Below are 21,972 nucleotides of genomic sequence, written 5' to 3' on the forward strand. Positions count from 1 at the left end.
TTCTTTGATCTGCATAGGTGAGAGTAGTCCAACAACACTACTCAATAAGCCTTCCATTTTGGGGATAAGACTGGGTAGATAGCTGGGGTTATAGCTATGCAAGATGAAATTAACTCACTTACGGTTAGCAGATAGGTTGTTCTCTTAAGTGTTGATGCCTAGTCTTGAACAATGGGGCCCCGCGTTTTCTTGGTAGAGAGGGATATGATTTATAAAAGGTAATACAAATCAGTTTTTCAATGGATGATCAGTAGGAGCTTAAGGTGCAAGATGTATTTATAAGGGTAAAACGATAATTTTGACCCAACGGTAAATAGGAACAACTTGTGAAGGATCAACTTACTGATTATGGTCGAAACAAACATAAATATATCTATAGTGATGAGAGTGCAACTATCGAGCTATAGTGATGTGTCTTGATAGTTAACGAATAGTAATTAATTCAGTTTAAAGAGTTTAACCGATTAATTGCAAATCGTTTGAGCTCATGATTTGTAGGTCCATTAGGTCTCTCTACTAGCTCATAAAATTGGAATAGCAAACTGAGTATTAATTGGATGAATTTTGGAATTAGGATTATGAATTTGAAATGTTCAAATTCAATTATTATGGTTTTCAATGTATTGTATTTGATACAATTAAAAACGTTTAATTTAGATGAAACTAAATGAAATTGGAGAATCAATTGATATTTAAATTATGATTTAAATTGAGTCATATTGGTGGAATTGATGTTTTATTGATTTAATATTAGATATTAAATTAATATTATTTTAATTAAAAAGGTTTAATTAAAATAAAATTATTTTTATATAAATTAATCAATTTTGAATTAATTTATAAAACTAATTTTAGATCAAATAGGTTTATTTAAAATCAAAAATCAAAATTAAAATCAATTTTGAGAAAATTGATTTTAAAATAAAAGAATAGTGGAACTATCCTTTTTAATGGTTAATCATCAAATTCCATTCAAATTCTCATTAATTCTCCAAGTAGAAGTTGCCTTCCATGCAACCCTACTTTGATGCATGATTTGTGTGTATAAATCAGACCTTTATGCAGCTTGATAGAGAAGATGAATCAGAGATTTTTCTACTGAACTGTTTGCATAGTTGAAAACCCTTTCAAACCATAAAAAATAATCCCAAATTCAGCTTGATTTGAGTGTTTCTACCACACATTCCTTCTTCAGCTTTGTACAAAAGATCTTGGTGGTGGTCTTGTTGAAGTTTCAAGCTCAATCTTGGAATATTACTGCTGAATTCGTGAATTAAGTCTTCAAAGGTAATGTTTGCTTCAAACCCTCTATGAATTTCACTTGAATAGCATGTTTAAAACTCAAATTAAGAGTAGTTAAAGTGCTTGTTAATTTTGATTTGTTCCGTTGCATGTTATATTACTCCTTCAAGAGCAGCATATCATAGAGTTGGATACATGTATGCTAGCACTAACTAATTGCCAGAAAGGTTAAAAAAATGGGGAGGTCAAATCTTCAAAGAAACATTCTAAATCCTCAAGAAGTCAAAAGAATTCCAAGTCTTACAGAATCGTGAGGGAGGAAATATCTGAAGTTTGCAAGGATTTGGCAAACTTGACGTCGTGGTTTGTCAGATGGGTGATACCCAAGGACGCATTACCCAAGAACTGAATGAAATAAAGTTGTTAGTTTAGCGTCAGATGGGTGAGGTATGCATTTGAATGATCACTTAGGTCGCTTAGTGTAAATTAGCTAAATGATCGTATAACAATTAATCGGGCATTATCAAATATATAGTGTATCTTCAACGTATTTGTATCTTATTTTTTTAGAAATTGATTTATTGCCGTATCCTATTGTATTCACGTCCTATATCCGTATCTATGATTGTGCTTCTTAGGTTATAATGTTGTTGAGTTTTAAGTTGTTAATTTGGAAGTTGACAGATATTTGCGAGATGTTGCGAAATATATATATATATATATATATATATATATATATATATATTTTTTTTTTTTAAGTAGCTAAAAAATTGGTTAAAACATGTTGACACTCACCTGAAATCACTTAAAACACTTATAAAAATGAGTTCGAGGTAGGCGTTTCAAGTTTGGATATTTGAAGATAATGGCGAAATATTGTGAGATTAAAATTTAAATTAAAAAAAAAAAACATAAGCTAAAAAGCTAGCTAAAACATGTTAATACCCACTATGCTAGATCACCTAAAACACATGAAAACTAGCTAAAACACAAATGTTCGATGGTTTGAAATCTTACAAATGTTCAATGGCTTGAAATCAATCTTCTATATTTTCGTCTAATACCCATGTTTGTTATAAGAAATGGTTCTCATGATTCATATATGGTAAAACACAATCCATCAAGTGATTGTGGTGTGTTCACCAATAAATATTTTGAATATCTTGCATTTGGTTATGATTTTGTAAGCTTATTTCAGGAAAGCATATCATACTTTAGAAAATAATAAGCCTTTCATTTATGGAAGAATGTCATGATGTATCGAGACTTGTAGTTCATGAAAACAAGTACTAGAATTTTCAATATATTTTCCCTTAATATTGTACAATTGCCTGCTCAGTGTATACAATAGGATTGTGAACATAGGTCATCTTTAAATTATCGAAAAATCTTTAAATTCTACAAAAATTAAAACAAAAAGATGTTGAGAGATAAAACAAAATACTGGTTAAAAACATGAAACCACCGTAGATTACTTATAAATCGTCTAAAACAAGTATAAAATTGATTTGGGGTTAGACATTTCAAGTCTGGAAGTTGAGAGATAGTTGCGAGATGGTTGCATGACATAAAAAGAAGTACCTAAAAACATACTAAAATATGTATAAAACCATCTTAAATCACCTTTAAATCACCTAAAACAAGTATAAAATTGATATAGATTTAAGCATTTCAAGTTTGAAAGTAGCAAGATGGTTGCAAGATTAAAAAAAAAATCTCTAAAAACATGCTAAAACATGTGTAAAACCACCTTAAATCACCTTTAAATTGCCTAAAACAAGTATAAAATTTATTTAAGGTTGGGCATTTCAAGTTTGGAAGTTGCAGGATGTTTGTGAGATAAAAAATAATAGCTAAAACACACACCAAAACATGTGTAAAACTAGCCTAATTCACCTAAAACAAGTATAAAATTGATTTGAAATTAGAAATCTACCACTATCTATTAGCGATGGACAATATCAGTATTTTATCATTGTTACATTTTCCTGCATATGGTTGTGTGTTGTTCGGGAGTATATATCATTGTTTATCACTGATAGACAGTGATAGATAGTGATAGTTGTCTAATAGTGATTTCATTGTTAGTAGTTTTCTTGCTTATAGATAACTACTAATAAATGTGGTAAATAATGTCGTTGAAAGTCTTGTTGCTGGTATAATGTTTTAATGTGTATTTTAAACAACGAAAACATGAACTTATAATAGATGATTATAACAAGAATTTGAAGATTATTGTGCAACTCACTTTAGATGTATTATCAATTATAAAAATAAGTTAGATGAGACAACTTTAAGGACATTTAGAAATGGTCATTTTTGGCCACATTCTAGATCTTAAAATGGCCCAAATACCAACATAATTTCTATCCTACATGTTAAAGAAGACAATGTAAACAAGAAAACAAAATGTCATGGCTTTCAACTTCAACGACCATATAGTTGAATACAAACCAACACTATTATAGTACTATAGTACCTGTTAGAGTTCTATCATGGTCTAACAATGATAGAGTTGAATTTCAATAAGTGATTGAGTTCCATCATGATAAATAGAAATAGACATCTATTAATATCTATCAGTGATAGACAGTGGTAGAACTACCTCTATTCAACTAATTCCATATATCTAATTTAGTAGCTTATTCAAAAGTAATTGGAAAGTGATCTCGTAGAACAATCTAAACAAAGATTGAAGAAGAAGAATAAATTGTTCAATTATGATCGATCAATCAAGAGGAAGAATACGAAGAAGAAATAGCTCAATTGATAAAGAAACTACTCAATTATGATCGATCGAAGAAGTATAAGAGTAAGATGAAGCAAAAGATGAGAAGTTTTCAAATCAATTGAAAAAGAAGTTGTTGGATCAATTGCCCAAAAAAGAAAAAATGAAAAAGAAAAACCTAAACAAAAAGCTAGAAAGAAATAGAACCTAAATAGGAACTTAATAAAAAAACGCGCGTACTCTCTTTCCGTGTTTTTGCTCATTTTTTGCCATATGGTGAAAATAGTTTTATGACTTTTCCATTTACGAGAATTTCCATATATATATATATATACACCCTACTCCATTGTTTCAAAAATCATGGTTGAAAATTCAATTGCTAAAGAGATATTTTCCCTACTAAAATGTCTTTAAAAAAGAAAATACAAAAATAAAAATAAAATTGAAAAAGAAATGGGAAAGAAACAATGAAAAGAGGTTTTCTCTCTCTTCGAATCCACTGCAGAGGTCGTTGCGCGCTCCCGCATCGATCCGAACATCCACATCCATCGCTACGCCCCGCTGCCCTCTCCCTTCACTCCTAACCAGCATCCACCACTTTCTTCCTCAGATCTACACTCTCCATCCCCCTCACTCTCAGGTTTTCTTCTCCTCTTTCTCCTACGTCGATTTCAGAATGATTTATTCTGTATCCAGAGATATTCGGATCGCCGATTCTCGCTCCGTATCTCGTTCTTTTTCGTCTTTGTTTTGCATTATTCGATAAGCTCCAATTCTAGATCTGGCGTAGTGATAGAGAGATTTTCATTGTTAATTTCCGATTCATGATCACAGCATGTAGTTAAAGTATTATTTTCTGTTTAAATTGAAGTGAAACGAACTCGAGTGCGTAAAATCTATTTTCTTCGCCGTCGAGAATGAAATTAAGCTGATTTGAGGGTTTGAGAGTTCTCTTCTTCTTTCATTCTGTTGCCCACGGACGGTATATTGATTTCTGGAAGTGATTGTGTTAGTTTTCGTTTATTGCAGTTGAAGATGCCATCGGCTCAAGATCCGTTCTATGTTGTAAAAGACGAGATTCAAGAATCTGTAAGTTGGTTGCTTGCTTCCATCCACTTATGATTATCTATGTTGCTTGCATTATGCTCACTGACATCATTTAAATTAAGCTTCTTTGAACTATGTTTTCCTTTTTCTGCAATATTGAATTGTTGTTAATAGGAAATTGGAGAGTGGTAATAGTGATTTGGTTTGCAGTTGTATTCGCTTGCTGCGAAATGAACCAATATCAACTAACAAGCCATAATGAGTCATTATACAAAAATGTGAAAATATAAATCTAACTAGAACTGGACTGTCCAAACAATGTGGATTGTGGACACGGAATGCACATTAAATCAGTTTACCTTTAGCAACTGTCAGAGATTGTATTCTTCGGTAGAGAATAAATATGATTGCTGTAAATGGAACTTTCTCCTTCCCAAATATGATTGCTGTAAATTGAACCTTCTCCTTTCCCAAGACCTATCTTGTCCTTTGTATCTTGTATTTCTGTCTACACCAATATTCTTTGCGATGATAACCATCAGCCAAGAATACAATGTTCCGCCAGAAAAGTTCATCTTAAGTTCTAATTGTAAGCAGTCGATCATGGCATCTCAGTACCCAGCACTCCTTGAACTGGGATCTTAGTTATAGTAGTAGACTTCATGAAGTAGATTGTTTGAAGATCTGGTTATGCTTTTTTGTTGAAAACAATTGAATGACTCATTGTTGAGCATGTTCTACATTTATTGATTAAATATTGATGAATGAATATTAATAGTTTCTGATGAAAGTATTATCGGATTCCTCAAAATAAATAAATAAAGGATTGTAAGATCTGCAGGTTCTGGTTTTTTTTTTGCTCCAAATTATGGAATCCTAAAAGTAAAAGACTAATGTTGGAAGTTCTCTGACATGGCTCTGACTTCCCTAGGGAGTTGATTTATTTACATTGGTCATCCCGACCTTACAAAAGCTATTTGTAGGAAAAATTCTAGTACTATGGCAGTATGAAAACATTTCCATACTACCATTTCTTATTTGTTATATCTATTACATTTAAGAGTTGTGTGGGTCCATCAAGTAAAATAAATAAAATATCACCGTGTCAAATTCTGAAAGGAAGAGTAAAGTAGTTATTATCACAGTACTAGAAAAGTTCCTACGGCAGTTGGCTAGGGCTCCAAATAAACTGGGATTTCAAGACAATAGTTGACTTCCTATCCTAGTAACTCTAATTATTCTATTATAATCTTAAAAACTCGACAGAAAAAAATCAATATATCCAGTTTTTTATTAGGGAACAACCCTTCAAAATTTAGCAGAACAGTAAAATAGAACTATTATAACTCAAGATGAAATAAGCAGATTAGTCATCTTCTTTAACTCACATCATTCTCTTAGGGAAATATCTCCAGGTCTTCACTAAATGTGAAATTATGTGCTAAAAAAGATGACCTAATACCGGACCTTTGTTTCTCTAGAAATTATTTTTAGTTGCAAGTAATTTATGTAGAAATGACATTTTGTTTTCACAGGCAATGTTGATTGTCTGTCACTTTATCTGGCTACGTGTGCATTTTCTCATAATGTATTTTTCATCCCCATCAGATCGATAAACTGCAATCCAGCTTTCACCAATGGGAAAGGATATCTTCTGATCCAGGAGAGAGAGTACAACAAACAAAAGAGTTGCTCGCTTCCTGTGAAAGCATTGAGTGGCAGGTAAATTCTCAATTTCTAAACCATGTCATCTGCTTCATCTGTTGTGGAACTTTTAATTTTCTTTTTTTTTTTTTTCTTTTTAATTTTTCTTTTATCGAAAAGATTGGATATTCTGTTGTTTCAATGTGTGACTAAGCATTGTGCACCCAACATATGCTCTCTCTGAAAGTTTGCTTTCTTGATAGGAAGGTGGACGAATTGGACAAAGCTATTGCTGTGGCAGCTAGAGATCCATCTTGGTATGGCATTGATGATGCAGAACTTGAAAAACGAAGGAGATGGACGAGTACAGCTAGGACGCAGGTATTACTTGTCTGACCCCCTTTTCTATTGCGTCAACAGATTGAATAAAGTAATAAACAAGTTGGTAATCCTTGTTTTTCCCACATAGTTATTGCATGTTCTTCTTGTAGTCCTGCCATTATAATAGAGCATCTTTTTTTTGGTCTACTTTACTAGGTCGGAAATGTTAAGAAAGTAGTAGGAGCCGGCAAGGAGCAAACGGGAACTGCTAGTGCAAGTGGGATGCGTCGAGAATTGATGAGACTACCTAATGCACATGAAACAGACAGATCAAACTTATATACAGCCCACCAAGCAAATGATGACTTCATCACATCTGAATCAGATAGACAGCTGCTTCTAATAAAGTAATGTTTATATTTCTCAACTCGTTTGTTAACTTAATCCTCCTGCTTAAGTAGAAAGTAGAAAGTAAAAAGTAGAAACCTATCTCTAAATTAAATAAGATTCCAAAATAACAGAATAAAAAGATAGATGTCTCTGTTCGTTTGTAGTTTTCCATCCCAAACCTGGGGCTATCTCTGAGGAAACTAGTCTTGAGTGGACTACTTGTTAACTCACCTGGATTTTGTTCCCCTGTCAAATGTATATGTAGGCAGCAGGACGAGGAGTTGGATGAGTTGAGTGCAAGTGTGGAGAGAATTGGAGGTGTTGGGCTTACAATACACGAAGAGCTCCTCGCACAGGTGTATATTTCGTAGGTTGCGGTGCTGCTTATTGATTCTCTCTATGCACCTGCAATCTGATGGAATTTGAGACTGAAAAAAAAATATACTTCTGTGCAGGATAAAATTATCGATGACCTAGGAATGGAAATGGACAGTACATCAAATCGTCTCGATTTTGTACAGGTGTGTTCATGATCTCAATGCTTGCCATATGCACGAAAATTGGCTTCAGGTCCCTAAACTTTCAATTGGTCTTTGAACTTTAAAAAATAAACATTTTGGTCCTTGCATTTATTTATTTTTTTAACAAATCAACGACATAGTTTTGACTTTTGAGTATGTGTACTAGCATACACTAATATGAACATGAGATTTCAAGCCATACAGGTTAGAAACAAGCATTTGCCAAGTGAATACGAGATGGAAAAATAATATAGCACAGATGAAAATGATTATTATTTTGAAGTTCAGAGACTAAAATGGACATTTTGAATGTTTTTATGAACTATAATGTAACAAACTTGAAAGTTTAGTAAATAAGATGGTATTTAAACTCCCTTTTTGTGGTTAAGAGAAGTAAATACAAGATTTAAACTTCCATCTCTTGTTCTTGTGTTGAACCTTACAGAAAAAAGTAGCTGTGGTCATGAAGAAAGCCAGTGCGAAGGGGCAGATAATGATGATATTGTTCCTGGTGGCTTTGTTCATCATCCTTTTTGTGTTGGTGTTCCTCACCTAGTTTTTGTTATTAGCAAAAGCCAGGCCCCATCCATCCATACATCACGAGGCATCAGAAAACGGATTCGGATAATTAGGAATACGGACAAGTATTGTCGAAATCATCCTGAAATTTTGAAGTGAGAACTACAAAATGGGTCCTTCATGTACTTATAAGAGTTAATAATAATTCCAGAACCTAGCTTCTTCTATATTACAAAATGCAATGTGAAACTCGTTTCACTGATTCATTATTTGTACTTGTTTGCTATTTAGATCCCAACCTTTTATTTGTTTTGAAGTTCCTTTGATAGAGTTGGTATACCATAATTTCATGTAATTACAAAGCTTTTACAGATTTATGATAGATGTAGCTCCTTGTATTTCTCTCTATATCTTCTGAATTCTAAACACCTTGTATATATTGAATAATGAAAGTATATCAAAGTAGTTAACAGAAATTCATCTCTCTTTTTAAGTTTAGGGACAAAATAGACGAAGTTGAAAACGAACAGAAGATAGGAAAACAAAATCAAAGTAAAAAGGCTTAAAATTTATTTGATAGAGTTGGTATACATTAATTTCGTGTAATTATAAATCTCTAGAAAGTTATAATTGATCAATATTTAAAACACGAAACTCATGCACGTTGATTGAACGATTTTGCACACCCAAATGAAACTACTAATAGAAACTTTAACACTTCCTAAAGGTTTAATAAAAAAAAAAATTTGAAGGAAAAAAAATTGTTAAAAGTAAAAGATTTCCGTTGCCGGGACTTGAACCCGGGTCTCTCGGGTGAGAGCCGAGTATCCTGACCAACTAGACTACAACGGAATTGTTTTTAGTTTATTATAGTTAATAAATATCATGTTGGGTACAAATAACAGTTTTTTTATAAATTGGTCGAGCATATACTTTTGAATAAAATTTCGGATGTTTGATCATCTATCTCACATATTTTTAGACTACTATCTATATATAATATATATTTGATTAAAATCACTTTTGTTATATCCAAAAGAGTTATTTTCAAATATAGAAAATAAACCAAACTATTTACGAATATAGCAAAATCTCACTGTCTATCTAGGAACGACTGCAATAGATCACGATAAATTACTATCTGTGTCTATCTATATCATGATAGACACAAATAGTAGTATATCGTAGTCTATTGCGGACTATTGCAGATAGACGATGATATTTTACTACTATTTGTAAATATTTTCAGCAGTTTTGTCATTTAAAATAATTTACTTATCTAAAATCATTTTAAAATATGTCTTTAATCATTTAACATTATTTAAATTATGGTTTTATACTTTTAGATACAACTTTTATATCATTATAGTTGATTATGAATTATTAAAACTATGTCTTCAAGTGTTTTTAAATATGACAAAAGTAGTTATAACAATTTTAAAATAATAACAAAAGATGAATAAAACTTAGAAATAGATTGGCCTATAAGATTTTGTGTAAACCTAAGTAGAGCTCAACTAATTAAAAATTTTAAACTTATATTTTTTACGAGAAAGTTGGTACTTTGAATTCCCTACCCTCATTTAAAAATGGGTGAGAAAGACCGGCAATAAAACTTGAATGTCTTACTAATTAAGACGTCGAATTTCAAAATAATAATTGGAATCAATATATATCATTCAAACCCGTATTTGATATATTGACGTTTTTCTGGGACATTTGGGATGTTGAATTGAGTTATGAAGTTTTTGGAGTTAGGAAATATGTGTTTGGGGTGCTAAGTTGTAAGATGAAGTTCTTTAATAAACGTACAAAATAGAAAAAAGAGAAAGATTAAGTTTCTTGATAAATGTGTAAGCTTCAATAGTGAACAATGTAAAAGTTGAGTTATTTAATACTGACTTATGAAGTCCATGAATTAAACACTCTCTAAAAATTTTAAGACAACATCAATCTTTTGTTGTCATTAAAGTTTAAACTTTGAAGGGAAAAAAATCCGATAATCCTAAATTCAAATATGTCTACCACAAGAGTTAAGGGGTGACAAATTCAAATACAACTTTGATGAGAAGGGAAATATTAAGGGGGTAGTAGGTAAAAAAACGAAAAAGTGATGTAGAATGAATCCCTCTAAATGCATCCTTAACATTTGGTTGGATAATTTAATTGATTTTTCTATTTTGTTTTATTTTTATCTTAATTATTTGATTTTATTTATTTTAAAATGGTCAGAAAATGTATATTTTTACTCATCTATTTTAAGGATAATTTAACAATAGGTGGAGGAAGTCAAGACATTTTAATTGTCTTCTTCTTTCCATAAGATAGATACAGTTTTACCGATACAAAAAACTCTCTGATTTTTCTTTCCAAGAAGTTTTTTTAAGCTACGAGTCCAAAGAAGTTCTTAAAATCACTTAGTTGCATACAAACGTTCTTGAAAGGTATTGTATCCTGGGAGTGGATTGTCGAATTACTCAATGCTAATGAAGCAAAGTCTCTTCTGACAGCGTCAACGCATCTCAACCCAATTTTACAGGCTTTCTCAAACCCTCCATTTTCTAATTAAATATTTTGATTATTTGTTGTTTGGCTTTAGAATTCTTGTTCTAGAGTTTTCCAAAGAGTCTTAGAGAAAATGTGCTAGAAATTCTATTCTTTTGTTTGTTGGGTCGGCCTTTTTTGAGTCAAAATATCATTCTTCCAAACTTGAAAATTTTAGTGGACAAAATTTCAAATGATGGCAGCAAAGGATGAAATTTTGTCTCACCACCTTAGGCCTTTATTCTGTAGTTTCTTCTACGGAAAAAAAAAAAAAGGAAAAGGAAAAAAATTAGTGAAAGCAGCACTTCTGACACAAAAGTGCCAACTAAAATTACGCTTTGTATAACTAAAAACTCTAGAATTATGGGAAGCCATAGACAAGAAGTATAGGTTAGAAGAATTTAGCTTGAAAAAACATGCAGTAGATGATAAGTGTGTGTATGACCAAATTCATGAATTTGAAAATTTTATCTTTGATTTGAAAATGATGGAAATTGTTCTAGACAATGTTATATTAGTGGCCTGCCTCATTAAAAAATTACCTCTTTTTTGTCAGATTTTTAGAGAGTCTTAAAACGAAAGTCCGAGAACTTTTCTTATGTGAATTAGTTATTTCCTTAAAGAATTGAGAACAAACATCTTGAAAACTCGAAAGATGAACAGGCCAATGCTATTTGGTAGGAAAAGGTTAAAAACCTAAGCAAAAAAGGAAAAAAAAAAATTCAAGAAAAATGGCCCAAATAAAAAACAGAAAAACAATAACAAACCAAAAGATAATGAGAAAAATTTGGGTCCTCCTCTATGTTGGATTTGTGGCGAGACGAATCATCTGGCAAGGGGTTACTACCAGCGTAAAGATAGAACTTCCAAACCAAATGCACCAAAGCCACAAGCAAATATGGTGACTACAGGTCAGGTCGGCTCCATTCTCCCATCGAATGGGTATTTTATTAGTATTCCCGAGTTCAACTTAGTTTTTAACTCAAATGATTGGTGGTTTAACTCTGGTGCGAATATTCATGTGTGTTCTAATAAAGAATTATTCTCTTCATAACAGGAATCAAGTACAAGATCGATAAAGATAGGAAATGGGAATGATGCCACCCTTATAACATGGCTAAATAATGTTCTGCATGTTCCAAAAATTTCTAAGAATTTAGTCCGTGTTTTTCTTCAAAGTGGAGCAGGGGTTTAAAATTGTCTTTTAGTCCAATAGGGTTGTTATTAGTAAACAGAGATTTAAAATTGTTTTTGAGTCCAATAGGGTTGTTATCAGTAAATAGGGTGATTTTTATTGGTAAGGGTTATTTAATGGATGGATTGTTTAAACTCAATAGGATGAATGTTGATATTTCTAAATTTTCATTCTGTTGTGGTCAATGTTGAATGTTTTGTATATGCATGGTCGTCTTAGTCATGTGAATTTCAATTCAATAAAAAAAAAACGATGAATATGGATTTAATTCATGAATCATCCTTAAATAATAAAGATAAATGTGAAATTTATGTGCAAGCTAAACAATCCAGAAAATCGTTTAAATCAGTAGAAAGAAACTCTTCACTACTAGAATTAATTCACGTTTGTGATTGCAATAATATCCTAACTCATGGTGGAAGAAAAAATTTTGTAACTTTTATAGACGATTGTTCAAAATATTGTTATGTTTACTTGCTTAACTCCAAAGATGAAGTATTTGATACTTTTAAAATCTACAAAACTGAGGTAAAAAATCAGTTGGGAAAGAAAATTAAAGTTCTAAGATCTAATAGTAATGGAGAGTGATATGAATGATTTTTTTGTTGGGGTTGTTGTCCTAAATCTCCGTATTCTTGTAATTTGTAAACTTATATAAACAAATTGTTATTAACAAAATAAATGTTATTTTATATGTGCATTAATTTGATCCAATAAACTAAGATTCTAGGTTATTTTATGTAGTTTAAACATATATGTGGTGACATATAGGTGGATCATGTTTAAGTAATAACATAAATGTTTTGTAGTATATAGATAAGGTTGGGTGCTTTATCCTAATGACAATAAGATACGACCCACTGATCTGATGTTGATAACTCATGTGGAGACATTGAGTGGGGTATCCTATACAAAGAGTTTGTATAAGACTAGACCACGAAAAGATTAATCTATCTTTATAACACCTTTACTTGAAGAGACTTACATTTTGCTAGGATGAACATAGGTAATTTGACCTTAATCCTGGGTGAGTTGTGAACTTTTGCTATGAGTGCGGTCCTTTGATTGCATGGGTGAGAGTGACCAAATTCGTCGACTCAATATGCCTACCATTTTAGGATTTGTTTGACTAAGGAGCTAGAAACTTAACTACACAAGATGAAATTCACTCTTTTCCGTTGTTAGGGTAGTAGATGAACTACTGCGGGTTGATTTCAGGTCTTGAACAATGAGGGCCCTCGCCCTCTTATTGGCTATGGAGAGGTCTAGTTATTGTGGGACTATGACTAATTGTTCATTGGAGGGGTAAGTGGTACTTAACGGTAATTTTGACCCAACTGTACTTACCAACAATTTGTGAAGGGTCAACGTACTGTTGATTGGTTATATTCAATGGACATAGAAATATATTTATAATGTGAACAGTGCAGTTGCCAGTCTTTAGTGGAATAACCGAAATTTAATGGATGGTGATTAATTTAATTAGAAAGTTTAATTAATTAATCTCGTATCATTAGAGTCTGTACGTCCATGAGGTCTCCTTAGCTCAATAAGGATTAATGAGAATCAAATTAATTTTGGATTAGTTTGAATTGTTCAAATTAATTAAAAGAAATTAATTGTTTGTGATACAATTAATATAATGTATATGATACATTATAATATAAAGTTTAAGGAGAGAAATAAATATTTGAATATAATTCAAATATTAATTATATGAATATGATTCATATATAAACTATAAGTTAAAATTAATATGAATATGATTCATATTAATACCATAAATTATATGAAAGAATATAAACTATAGGTTATATTATATGTGATATAATAAACTATAGGTTATATATTATATGAGATATAATATATGGTTGCATTTAATTGTACTAATGTAATATAATTAAATTAAATTTGAATTTTTGAAATTCAAATTTTATCAACTCATTGGGAGTTATTAATTTGTAGTATAACTCCCTCACTCATTATATCTCATATGACAATATTAAGGGAGGAGAGAAAGAATTGAACATGAAATCGTTCTTTTGCGGAAAAACTCTCTCCCAAGATCTTGATTTTGATCCCTTTACTAAAAACTCTCAGCGAACTCTTACTCACCTCCTTTCACCAAAATTACACACATAAGCCCACCAAACTCTCTTGATTTTCACATTGAGAATAACAAGATAGCTTTGTGGTGATGTCCTCCTTGCCAAGTTCGTGATCTTGTTGTGGTACTGTGTTGCTATGAACGAGAGAAGTAGAGGAGACTTGTTCGTGAACACTCATTGGAGAGGAAATGTGAAGAATTGGTTCTTCAAGAGTCAATGTTCTCGCTAACCATTTCCTCTCTATATTTTATTACGTAGAAAGCATGCTTAAGGGTGTATGTTTATCATAGTTTCCTTCTCTCTATTTAATATGTTTATCCATAGTTTTTGTCTATTTGTTTAATTTAGTTTCATAAACGAATTTCTAAGACACTTGGCGTTTGTACGCTTTCGTTGTGGGAATTCCAAATCCCTTCGATTTTGTAGTATGCATGGCTTAATTCATCAAGTTACTATCTTTATGTACCCCAATCAAATGGTGTGCCTAAAAATAGAACTTTATGAGATGTGATAAATGTTACATTGTTAAGTTCTTGAATGTCTACTAATTTTTGGATGAAGCTTATACAATTACTTGAAATGCGTTTGGATAACATCCTTTTTCGATTGGGTATGGCTTCGACTATTCCTCATATTTATTTTGAATAGAGTTCTTTATAAAAAAAAATTATAATAAAACCCCTTATGAAATATAGAAAAATAAAATCCCGAACTTAAAATTTTTTAAAGTGTGGGGATGCTTGGTTAAAATTAATATTTCTTTTAATAAAAAAAATTAAGACCTAAAACCATTGATTGTATATTCGTTGGATATTCTTGGAACAATAATACATATAAGTTTTTAGTTCTAAATTCTGATGTTGTTGGCTATATAAAGAATACTATTATTGAATCTCGTGATGCTAGCTTTTCTTTAAATATTTTTCCTATGAAAAACAATTTGAATAAATAAAATGGTAAAAGTTCTAGTAATAAAGAAATATCCCCTAATTCAGAATAATTAGAACTAAGTAAGAGTAAAAGAAATATGGTCAATAAAAGTTTTGGGATGTCTTTTACATATATTTAATTGAAAATGACATAAATAGTGAAATAGAATCAATTGTGTCTAATACTGAACTTTTATGTGACTGCAAAGCCATTGGGTGTAAATGAATTTTTAAGAAAAAAACCTTACCATGCTTCATAGATAAATTCAAAGCTAGATAAGTTGCAAAAGAATTTACTAAAAAAAAAGCTGTGGACTTTTTCTATAAACACCCATTGCTAGAATGACTATTATTAGAGTTTTACTTATCATTACTTCTATCAAGTTAGAAATTCACCAAATGGACGTAAGACAACCTTCTTAAAGGGTGAATTGAAAGAAGAAATTTACATGGAACAATTTGAGGGATTTATAAAACCAGACCAAGAAAATAAAATGTGTAAATTAGTTAAGTCTCTTTACGATTTAAAGCATGCCCCTAAAAAATGACATGAAAAATTTGATAGTTTTATAATGTCTTATGGTTTTGTAACTAATGACTTTGATAAATGTGTATATACTAAAATGATGCAAAATGCATGTATTATTTTATGCTTGTATGTGGATGACGTCTTATCTATGGTACTAGTATGAAAATTATTAATGAAACCAAACAATTTTTATCAAATAATTTTGGTATGAAAGATTCGGATCAATGTTATTTTAGAGGTTAAACTGATCTAAAGGGATAATGAATTTTTGTTGACTCAATCACATTATGTAGCAAAAAAATGTCTTTTCTTATTTAAGTCTTGAATCTACTCCTTTTAATCCATATTTGAAGATTGTATATATATATATATAGGAGAACCAATTTTACAGCATAAATATTCTCAAATAATTGGTTCTTTAGTGTATCTTGCTAATTGCACGAGGTTTGGCAATGCCGTAAATTGGTTAAGTAGATATACTTGTAACCTAAATGATTATCATTAGTGTGCAATTGAAAGATTGTGTAGATATCTTAAGGGTACATCTAATTTTGCTATTTGTTATAGTAGATTTCCTTCACTAATAAAAGGTTTTAGTGATGTCAATTGGATAGCTAAATCCAGTGAAACTAAAGCAACTGGTGGTTATGTTTTTATTTTGGGCGATAGTGCTGTATTTTAGAAATCTACTAAACAAGCATTAATATCTAGATCCACTATAGAAGCTGAGTTTGTTGCCTTAGATTTAACTAATAAAGAGGCAAAATGGTTAAGATGTCTAATTGTTGATATCCCTATTTTCTTAATTGTTAATCTTGTTGTGCCTTTACATTATGATAGTCAAGTTACTCTAATTAAGGCTGATAATAAAATATATAATGGAAAGACATTATAATTTGACATAATTCTATTAGGCAGTTCTTATCTCATGGTGTGATCTCTCTTGATTTTGTCAGGTCTAAAGAGAACCTAGCGGATCTGTTTATAAAAGACTTAGTGTGCAAGCAAATTTCTGAATTATTGAGGGGAATTAGACTAAAGTCTATAATATAATCACCACAATAGATAATCAACCTTTAAGATTGTAGATCTCATGAAAGATGTGAATGAATCAAACTCTTCGCAAAAGCGTATGAACCCCGTGCATTTGACAATCAATTTGAAAAAAACACAAAATACATCGAAGAAAACAACAGAGATAAGCATCAATATAAGTATACCACTGAAAGGATAAGGGAGAATAAGGAATTTACCTTTGAAGACTCTTCTTCATGGTGATTCCTCTCTCTAAGTCATGAACAATCATGGACTAGATCTCCCTCCGAACTCAACATATAGCAAACCTTTCCACGAACACAGTAGAACACATACAGAGAACACTACCAATATGGCTTCCTTGCTATACTGTAGTAATCACATTAATGTAGAACACATACAGAGAACACTAAGTCATGAACAATCATGGTGATTCATCCTCTTGTTCACTGATGTAGCCTTTCCCTTATCTGAAAAACATAACATAATAAAGAATGAATATAAAATTCTTAGTAAGTAACTACACTGCGGAGGTCAAGCTATGCACTTATATCAAACAAATGCAACATACTAATGAGACATGCATATAATTAACTAAATCCTGGATGGCCATCTAGTGAGCAATTTAACACTACCTAACACGCATCTGGTGACCCGAAGGCTCACAAATATAGTAGGACACCCATCAGCACTTGGTAACATAGTAGGAAACTCGTCGGGTTTTTATAACATAGTAGGAAATCCGTCGACTTCCGATAATATAGTAGGAAACCTGTCGGCTTTTGGTAACATAGTAGAAAACATGTAGGATTTCGATAACATAGTAGAAAGCCCGTCAGCTTCCAGTAACATAATAGGAAACCCATCAACTTCTAATAACATAGTAGTATTAGAAGAGAAAATTGTCACTCTTAACTAAAGACATATCATACTTTCAATAAATTTCATAAATCATAGTACATGTCTCAAGGTCCCACACATAATCATATTAGTAACATGCTTATGTCATCATGCTCAAGATACAGTTCTAATCACATCATGCTTCTCAATATCATCCCATCAAATCTACTAAATCATAATGTCTAATTCGTCTAGCTCAAAGGTGGTTCCAGTAGTAAGATTATTTATCTTGAAATTAAATCCAAACAATAATACTGTTGGGATTGGTGTCCTTAATTCTCTTGGAGTCTCGTAGTTTGTAAACTGTACACATTGTTATGAATAAAATAAGAGTTATTTTATTTGGTATTTACTCATATCCAATAAACAAAACTTTATGGTTATTGTATGTAAACTTAAGCATGTATATGAGATATAAAAGTAGATCACGCCTTAAGTGATAACCTAAAAAGGTCTATAGTATAAAGATTAAGAAGGGATACCTGATCCTAATGACACTACGGATACGGCCCGCTTTGTAGAGATTTACAAGTGTTGTGAACTACTACAGATGGTAGATCCTGACCATTCATGTGAAAACATGAGAGCGAGGGTATCCTATACAAAAAGTTTGTATAAGACCGGACCACGAGATGACTAGTCTATTTATATAACGTCGTTGATACTTGAGACTTACATCTCACCTTAATGACCATAGGTGACAGACCTTAATCCTGAGTGTTTTAGGAACTCTTGCCTTTGAAGTCGGTCCTTTGATTAGTATGGGTGAGAGTGGCTAGATTGCCAACTCAACAAGCTTACCTTTTTGGGATTTTATCTAATTTGGGAGCTGGGAACTCAGTTACACAAGATGGAATTCACTCCTTCCCCAAAGCAGGGGTAAGTAGATAAATTGCTCCCTTAAGAACTGATTTCGGGTCTTGAACATAGTGGCCACAGCTTCTCCTTGGAAGAGAGGACTCAGTCATAGTAAGACTATGACTTATGTTCATTAGAGGGATCAGTGGTACTTAAAGAGTTAGATGTAACTACAGGGGCATAACGGTTATTGGTTCAGCTATACTTACGAGCGATCTGTGAAGGGTTATCGCACTGTTGATTGGTTGATATGGACACAAAATATATCTTTAGTAAGGAGAGTGTAGCTGTCGGTCTTTAATGGAGTGCCTGACAGTTAACAGATGATGGATCCTATGTTTAAAGAGTTTAGTTAGCTATTCATGTACCATTGAAGCTTCAAGCTATAGGTTCATAAGGTCCCCTTGGTAGTTCAATGGATTCAAGTTGAAAATCAGTTTTTGGTGTTGATTTGAAATATTCAAATTGACAAGAGGAAATTCGATTATATATGATATGATCGGTGTGATGTATGAGATATATCAAGTGGAGGATTAATGTAAATGAGATTTACATTAAGTACCATAAAATAAAATATATATATATATATATAAAAAAGCTATGGTTTATATGTTTCATGAGATGAAATATTAAAACTATAGGTTATAAATATAATATGGTAAGTTAGTTATCATACACATTTATAATATTAATTATTGGATAATTATCTCTTTTTCTCTAATAACCAATTGAGTGGGGGGTTATTGATGGTTTTATGATAACCGTGAGATAAAAGGGAAAAATGGTTTCTTAAATTTAGGAGTGTTGCCATTCTCGGAAAGAAACTCATGGTTTACTGTCAAGTGAATTGGATTCACTAAACGATAACTGAAAGAGAGACTAAACGATCGTGGAGTAGTGACACTATATGATAGTTCACTCAGTTGATCGTAGCTAAACTATTGCAGGGCATTATCTACACGATAGCTTGCCTTTGTGTTGCCTTCGTCTACACGATTGAGCATTTGTCTATACGATAGACTCTTATCATCTCCCACTTGCTCAATCATTTACACGATTGTTACTCCTCTGGTCTCTTCCTCTAACCAAGTCTACACAGAGTCCACACTTATGGATTCTCACACCGAGAATACCAAGGTAGCCATTGTGGTGGTGTTCTCACTCAACTCGACTGAGTTCGAGGTTTTAGAGGCCGCTCGTTGGTTCGTGATCTTAGAGATCGTTGAGTTTGTGTTTGCTGTTATCGTGCTGTGTTGCGGTCGTTGTGTTCGAGCATTTGTGTGTTGCTGTCTTGGAGACCGAATGAGCGTTCGTGATCGAGGGAGTTTGAAGCATGAGTCTTTAAAGGTATGTATTTGTTGTCCCTTGATCTCATTGTAAAGCATGTTGTAATTTCATATTGTGCATGACCTGTAAGTTTCTGTTTCTTGACTGTAATTATGTATGTTCAATTTCGAATAGAATTTGGAACGATCATTTCACTGCTCATGGAAATCCTCATGTCTGATTTCCTTCAAATACACACGTGGTTCGACCTCCCAACTTTGCAGTCCTCGAATCAAAGTTTAATGATGAGCAAAAAATTAATAAAAAAAAACCCTTGGGATCAAAATTCCAAACCATAAATTATCTCAAATGTGTTCAATTAATTTACCCAACTTGAGCCTTGAACTCAAAACCGCCTCTAGATTTTTCCACAACACGACTCTAAGTTAAGCATCAAAATTTGAGAAGTAGAACCCAATATTAAAACATCGTAAATTACTCCAAAAAGGGGTTCTAAATTTTATACTTACCAAAGGTCACCTGAAATTAGTCCTTAACACTTGGCGGGTAATGTTAATGTCCTCCAAATCTTGAATCTAAAGCCCAATAATTATATGTAAAATAAGTTAGGACAAAATATTAGTGGGTATCAACGAACAATGTCAAGAATTTAATGGACATTCAAGATACTTCAACAAGACCCACAAAATACCCATTATCTTACCCAAAACCTAACATTCTAACGACAAGCAACGAAACGCGGTTGAAGGACAAACCCAGTGGTTGAGGGTGGTACATCATGATGGCCGGTGTGACTGTGACCGAGAGAGGAGGAGAGATCAGATGAATAGAGGCAAGTGACGACGGCAACCCAGATCCAAGGCGGAACATGCGGCATTTGTCAGCGATACAAGGCAGCGGTCTGGATGGTACTCAGGCAGACGACAATGACTGTCGATTGAACGACAGACCGAATTTGACGTAAGGGAGCTGGTGGCGAAGTGGACGGCGTGAAGGGTTGCTGACAGTACTATGAAGATGAGGTTCACGAAGAAGAAGAAGGAATTGTACATGCTATAGAAAGTTGGTTAATATACTTTTATTATTTTTTCTTTTTGAACATTTAAAACCCAAAATACTTATATATATTCTTTTCCCTCCTTCCTTCCCAAATCTCCGCCAATACACCAAATTAAATTTCAAAACTCTATATTAAATTAAAATCTCTAAAATATCTTAATCAACTTTTCTTAAGTTAAATCCAAATTTCTAAGTCTTTTATCCCCTACAATTTAAATTGAATTATCTTCCCTCAATAATTCAATTACAATCATAAAATTCTAAAATGCATCCAAGTAATCAACAAAATTATATTAAATTTGCCTGAAACTCGGGATGTTACATATTTTCACGAAGTGGAGGTTCAAACGTATTGCATAGTAAAAATGCTCACATCTTATTATTTCTTTTAAAGAAGAATTTGATATATTTCCAAAATCATAAATTATGTGGGGATTGTTGGGCAATTTAATCGATTTTCTATTTTATTTTATTTTTATCTTAATTATTTTATTTTAAATCGATGAGAAAATAGAGGATATTTCAACGATACGTGGAGGAAGTTAGGGTCTTTTAATTGTCTTCTTCCTTCCACAAAATAGATACTTACATATATAAAAAACTCCTTGATTTTTCAATATACGAAAAGGTTTTTGTGAGGTACAAGTTCAAAGAAGTTCGTAAGATCACTTAGCTTCTTGAAAAGTGTTGTATTCTGGGAATGTGGGGCACGTCTTCTCTGAGGACAGCATCATGCCTCTACCTAATTTCACATGTTTTCTCAAACCTTTAATTTTCTGATTAAATATTTTGATTGTTTGTTATTTGGCTTTAGAATTCCTATTAATTTGATTTACTGGTTGATTGTAGAGTTTTGCAACACATTTGATACGTCATTGAATGAATGACATATTATGTTATGTATACTATTCTAAAATTATTAGAAATAACACAAAGTTTCTCATAATTTTCTTGCATTCCACGAATTGATAGTTTGTAATGAGATTAAGAAGTTGTATCTTATGACAGTTTGATGAAATGCCCTCGATCTAATCATCCACGAGTCCTTGAAAGAAAAGGAAAAAAATGTTTCAATTAGGAGTGCGCAAAATAATCCAGAAAACCGAGTTGAATCAA

General features: G+C 32.1%; 1 protein-coding gene, 1 non-coding gene and 1 pseudogene across 2 annotated transcripts; 2 read left to right on the plus strand and 1 right to left on the minus strand.

The window, feature by feature from the left end:
• Window positions 1–4,221: 4,221 nt before the first annotated feature.
• Window positions 4,222–8,820, plus strand: SYP61 (syntaxin of plants 61). The gene is made up of 8 exons (XM_039050737.2): window positions 4,222–4,610; window positions 5,000–5,059; window positions 6,626–6,739; window positions 6,929–7,042; window positions 7,199–7,389; window positions 7,638–7,728; window positions 7,828–7,893; window positions 8,339–8,820. The coding sequence occupies exons 2-8, from the start codon at window positions 5,006–5,008 to the stop codon at window positions 8,447–8,449; spliced, it is 741 nt and encodes a 246-aa protein (XP_038906665.1). The 5' UTR covers window positions 4,222–4,610; window positions 5,000–5,005; the 3' UTR covers window positions 8,450–8,820.
• A 371-nt stretch (window positions 8,821–9,191) lies between these two features.
• Window positions 9,192–9,264, minus strand: TRNAE-CUC (transfer RNA glutamic acid (anticodon CUC)). Its single transcript has one exon. It is a non-coding gene; the product is annotated as a tRNA-Glu (tRNA).
• Window positions 9,265–10,001: 737 nt separating this feature from the next.
• LOC150032254 (uncharacterized) lies at window positions 10,002–12,151 on the plus strand (annotated as a pseudogene).
• Window positions 12,152–21,972: the final 9,821 nt, after the last annotated feature.

This window comes from Benincasa hispida, chromosome 12, assembly GCF_027475165.1.
Source record: "Benincasa hispida cultivar pf3 chromosome 12, pf3_genome.v1.1, whole genome shotgun sequence".
Classification (NCBI taxonomy): domain Eukaryota; kingdom Viridiplantae; phylum Streptophyta; class Magnoliopsida; order Cucurbitales; family Cucurbitaceae; genus Benincasa; species Benincasa hispida.